The sequence below is a fragment of the Agrilus planipennis genome, unplaced genomic scaffold (genome assembly GCF_000699045.2).
Source record: "Agrilus planipennis isolate EAB-ADULT unplaced genomic scaffold, Apla_2.0 scaffold283, whole genome shotgun sequence".
In the NCBI taxonomy this organism is placed as follows: Eukaryota; Metazoa; Arthropoda; class Insecta; order Coleoptera; family Buprestidae; genus Agrilus; species Agrilus planipennis.
The window spans coordinates 50,678-54,863 of NW_020438960.1; the positions used below are offsets into that span (position 1 = coordinate 50,678).

The window sequence follows — 4,186 nt, forward strand, 5'->3', positions numbered from 1 at the left end:
GGTTGGCCAGAATAATTCCTTTCATTCTCATCTTTATAGATAGCTGTTGTAGCAGTCATGTGTAAACCACATCGTTGTCCTCACATTAATATGACTGGAAATATTTGTGTATATTGTCCAGGAGGACCAGATTCTGATTTTGAATATTCAACACAAAGTTATACAGGGTATGAACCAACTTCAATGAGAGCAATTAGGGCTAGATATGATCCATATCTTCAAACAAGACATAGGGTGGATCAGCTAAAGCAATTGGGCCATAGTGTAGATAAAGTTGAGTTTATTATAATGGGAGGGACATTTATGAGCCTTTCTGAAGATTACCGTGATTATTTTATTAAAAATTTGCATGATGCGCTTTCTGGTCATAAAAGTGAAAACGTTGAAGAATCTGTTAAATACTCTGAGCGATCTAATGTTAAATGCATTGGTATTACCATTGAGACACGGCCTGACTACTGTACTCCTAAACATTTAACAGATATGCTTGATTATGGATGTACAAGATTAGAAATTGGTAAAGAATATTCACTAAATGTAGTTTTATTTTTTAAAATCGTTATTTGTAGGTCTTCAGTCTGTTTATGAAGATGTAGCCAGAGATACGAATCGGGGGCACACTGTTAAGTCAGTTATTGACACCTTTAAATTTTCAAAAGATTGCGGTTTTAAAGTAGTAACCCATATGATGCCAAATCTCCCAAATGTTGACATAGAAAGAGACATTGAACAGTTTGTTGTAAATAAAGAAGTTTAATTTGTGAATACAATAAATGAATGTACACGCTTGTTTCAGGAACTTTTTGAAAATCCAAATTTTCGACCTGATGGAATGAAAATCTATCCTACCCTAGTTATACGCGGTACCGGTTTGTACGAATTGTGGAAGACCGGTCGTTACAAAAGCTACCCTCCCTCAGTATTAGTAGACTTGATTGCAAAAATTCTTTCTTTAATACCTCCTTGGTGTAGGGTTTATCGAGTCCAACGTGATATACCTATGCCCTTAGTAAGGCAAGTATAAGTTCAGCACTAAAAGATTTCTGTTACTACATGCATTGATAATTTTTTACAGCTCGGGAGTCGAACATGGAAACTTAAGGGAGCTGGCACTTGCAAGAATGAAAGATTTGGGGCTTAAATGTAGAGATGTAAGAACAAGAGAAGTTGGAATTGCTGAAATTCACTCAAAAGTAAGGCCTAATCATATTGAGTATGTAAGAAGAGATTATAGTGCAAATGGTGGATGGGAGAGTTTTTTAAGCTATGAAGATCCTGAGCTGGATATACTTGTGGGCTTATTGAGGTGAGAAAGTATTATTTAAAAGATAGCCAATTTATTTTATAATTGGATGTTTTTTAGATTAAGAAAGTGTGCTCCTGAAACCACCTTTCGAGCTGAGCTTAAAGGGAACTGCTCCATAATTAGAGAATTACATGTTTATGGTAGTGTAGTTGCTGTTCACGAACGAGATCCACAAAAATTTCAGCACCAAGGCTACGGAGCCCTCTTAATGGAACAGGCAGAACGGATTGCAATTAAAGAACACAGATCTACAAAAATTGCTGTCATCTCAGGTGTGGGAACGCGAAATTACTACAGAAAATTTGGATATGAACTTGAAGGCCCATATATGGTAAAAAGTTTAGTAAATAATTACAAGAGTGCCCTCGATCTTTACGAAGGAAAGTTTAAATATAAGAAGTCTGGCCTTATTATATCTGAAGAATTAGCGAAAGTGCGAGATCTCGAAACTGATGAAATGTTTCTCCAAACCTTTCGGGAAAAATACAAAGCACTTGGCAAGTAAGATTTATTTCATCTTTACCTTTTTTATTCACTATTCCTTAATTTGAAAACAATACAATTATTGAATTGTTTTAAACTTATACTACTAGTTACGTTTCTTGTTTCAAAGGAACATAAAAACTCAAAAAAAACGCCATTTTACTTGAATGGGAAAAGATAAGTAATTTTACTCAAAAGAAATGTTCTTATATATTTTAATTTTTCTTGTTGTACACATAAGCTACACATTAAATTGACTACCTTAGTGATAAAATTTATCAAATTCTCATTTTTAGACAACATTTAAACATCAAAGATTTCATCAAACGTACATGACTTACAGATTAACTTTCAAATTAAAACTAGTAATAGCTACGTAATCATTCCATAAAAGTAATAAAAAAAGGTCTAAATTGATATTATATATTCAATAACTGATCAGTCCATATAATCAAAATGTAATTCAAGCAAAAACAAACATTCATGAAATCGTTTACTGCGGGTTCGGTTGTGGCGGATAATTGTAACCGTATTGACCTTGAGGGGGAGGCCCTTGTCCGGCTGGCGGTCTCGGATACTGATAGCCTTGAGGTTGACCTCCATAATGGGGTTGAGGTGGATATCCGGATTGTGCCCCATAACCGTAATTACTAGGCGTAGGTGCAGGAGGATATGATTGATTCGGTGCCGAATACGCGGCTGGTGAAATATTTGAAGGTTGCGTACTTGAAGGGTAGGGCGCTTGATAGGGTGCCTGGCTAGTAACAGGAGCTGGGCCTGGTGCAGACGTAACTACGGGTGCCTGTGTATTTGGCGGAGAACCGGTAAATGGAGGAGATTGAGTATTACCAGGTCCGTAATTGGCTGGTCCTGGACTTGGTTGGCCAGAATACGTCGGAGCCCCTTGAGGCTGGCTGCTAGGTGGTGGAGGAGGATAGTTTTGAGGTTGTGGAGGGTAACCCTGTTGGGGTGGATAATTTTGAGGACCGTTTGCTGCTGGAGGATATGGTGATGAAACTGGAGGAGCACCATAAGAGGAAGGCTGATTATGTGCAGGAGCACCTGGAGGTGGGTAGGGAACAGACTGCGGAGGAGCACCATTTGGAGGTGGTGTCCCATATCCTGACTGAGGATAAGTGCTGTGGCTTGTTGTGGATGGTAATTGCCCATATGCTGGCTGAGAACCTAAAAATAAATCGTTTTGTTTGAACTACACATATCAAATTCTTAAACATTATTGTTAAAATTACCTGCAGGATATCCTGGTGGTTGGTTGGGTGGATTTGATGGAAATTGACTTTGCTGGGGATATGAAGTCCCTTGGGGTATAAACTGACCTGGATATTGACCTTGTTGGTATCCACGTTGAGGATAAGGTTGAGGAGTCCCAGCTGGCCTTTGAGGAATAGCAGGTTGACGGTAGCCTTGCTGCTGTTGGGGATTGTAATTGTTAATGTGCTGTTCTGTGCTTGATGGGGGTATAGAAGGAGGATTTGCACCAGGAGGAGGCTGCATTTATAACAAAAGTATCAAAACAATTGGTTTATTACTTTGAACTTAATGTCTACTTACTGGTAAAAGGGCATGCACATTCTGTGATGCATCTGCAATGCTTGCTAGGTACACTAAATTCCTATGAAGGACTTGCTGATATTGTAAACATTCTTGAGCTTTGCCCTTACTTTGATACTCTTGAATGGTTTGTATTAAATGGCCATTTTCATCCAGCATTTTCTGGATCTGTGCAGGGTTTGGAGGAGGCCTGTTATTTCTTTGGACAAACGTCAGCGACATTGTCCTCTTAAAAACGTTCTAATAGAAGTGTACTTAATGAGTCTGAAAGATTGTCAATGAAAGCAAATTTGCAAAAGATGTTACTAAAAGTAGCAAAATAATAACGTGGTTTTAACTTATTTATATACTATGAAGACCATTTGAAAGTATTAAAGTGTTATAATTGGTTAAAATTTCAATTTCTAATATAATTTAACAATAAACACCAAAACTGACGCGTAATATACGTAACAGTAGACATAACCAATAAAAAAAGTGACCTTGTCTATGAGTGACTGGAAAGTGACATATCATAGATGATAGATACACAAAGGGTGACATATTGTTTAACGATTATCTATGAATGTGACCATTGACTTCCGTAGAAGAATGTGTTTATTCAACCATTTAAGAAATAATAAAATTGAGGATTTTTTGTATCCAGTTATGGTATAAAGAGAATAATGAATTTCATGATGAAGTAGAGTTGATTTGATTATTTTGAAGTGCTATTTTTTGTATTGGAGTTATTTAGTTTAGTGAAACCAAAATACGTCTGTTTAACCACAGTCGTTTTACGAATATAACCCTATCTATGGACATAACATCTATGGATATAACCTC

General features: G+C 37.0%; 2 protein-coding genes across 4 annotated transcripts in view; one reads left to right on the forward strand and one right to left on the reverse strand.

The window, feature by feature from the left end:
- LOC108742202 (basic salivary proline-rich protein 2) overlaps positions 1–3,851 on the reverse strand; it is a 15,607-nt gene extending 11,756 nt beyond the window's left edge. The window contains exons 1-3 of one of the 3 annotated variants that reach the window (XM_025975155.1): positions 3,362–3,850; positions 3,040–3,298; positions 2,639–2,974 (exon numbers count right to left, since the gene is read on the reverse strand). In XM_025975155.1, coding sequence (XP_025830940.1) covers positions 2,639–2,974; positions 3,040–3,298; positions 3,362–3,583 — 817 coding nt within the window. In that variant the 5' untranslated portion in view covers positions 3,584–3,850. Of the gene's footprint in view, positions 1–2,198; positions 2,975–3,039; positions 3,299–3,361 lie in introns of those variants that run through there. The other 2 variants (XM_018477283.2, XM_018477280.1) reach the window with 2 other exon arrangements.
- On the forward strand, positions 46–2,206 carry LOC112904628 (probable elongator complex protein 3). The gene is made up of 5 exons (XM_025975153.1): positions 46–517; positions 570–739; positions 797–1,014; positions 1,076–1,306; positions 1,364–2,206. Exons 1-5 carry the CDS (start codon positions 58–60, stop codon positions 1,809–1,811), a joined length of 1,527 nt encoding a protein of 508 aa, XP_025830938.1. The 5' UTR covers positions 46–57; the 3' UTR covers positions 1,812–2,206.
- Positions 3,852–4,186: the final 335 nt, after the last annotated feature.

Bases quoted from the DNA above. Each gene is read 5' to 3' on its own strand.
- LOC112904628 (XM_025975153.1), top strand. From the start codon at position 58: ATGTGTAAACCACATCGTTGTCCTCACATTAATATGACTGGAAATATT. The intron at 518-569 runs GTAAAGAATATT...CGTTATTTGTAG, and splicing joins ATGTACAAGATTAGAAATTG to GTCTTCAGTCTGTTTATGAA. The intron at 740-796 runs GTAAATAAAGAA...CGCTTGTTTCAG, and splicing joins GAGACATTGAACAGTTTGTT to GAACTTTTTGAAAATCCAAA.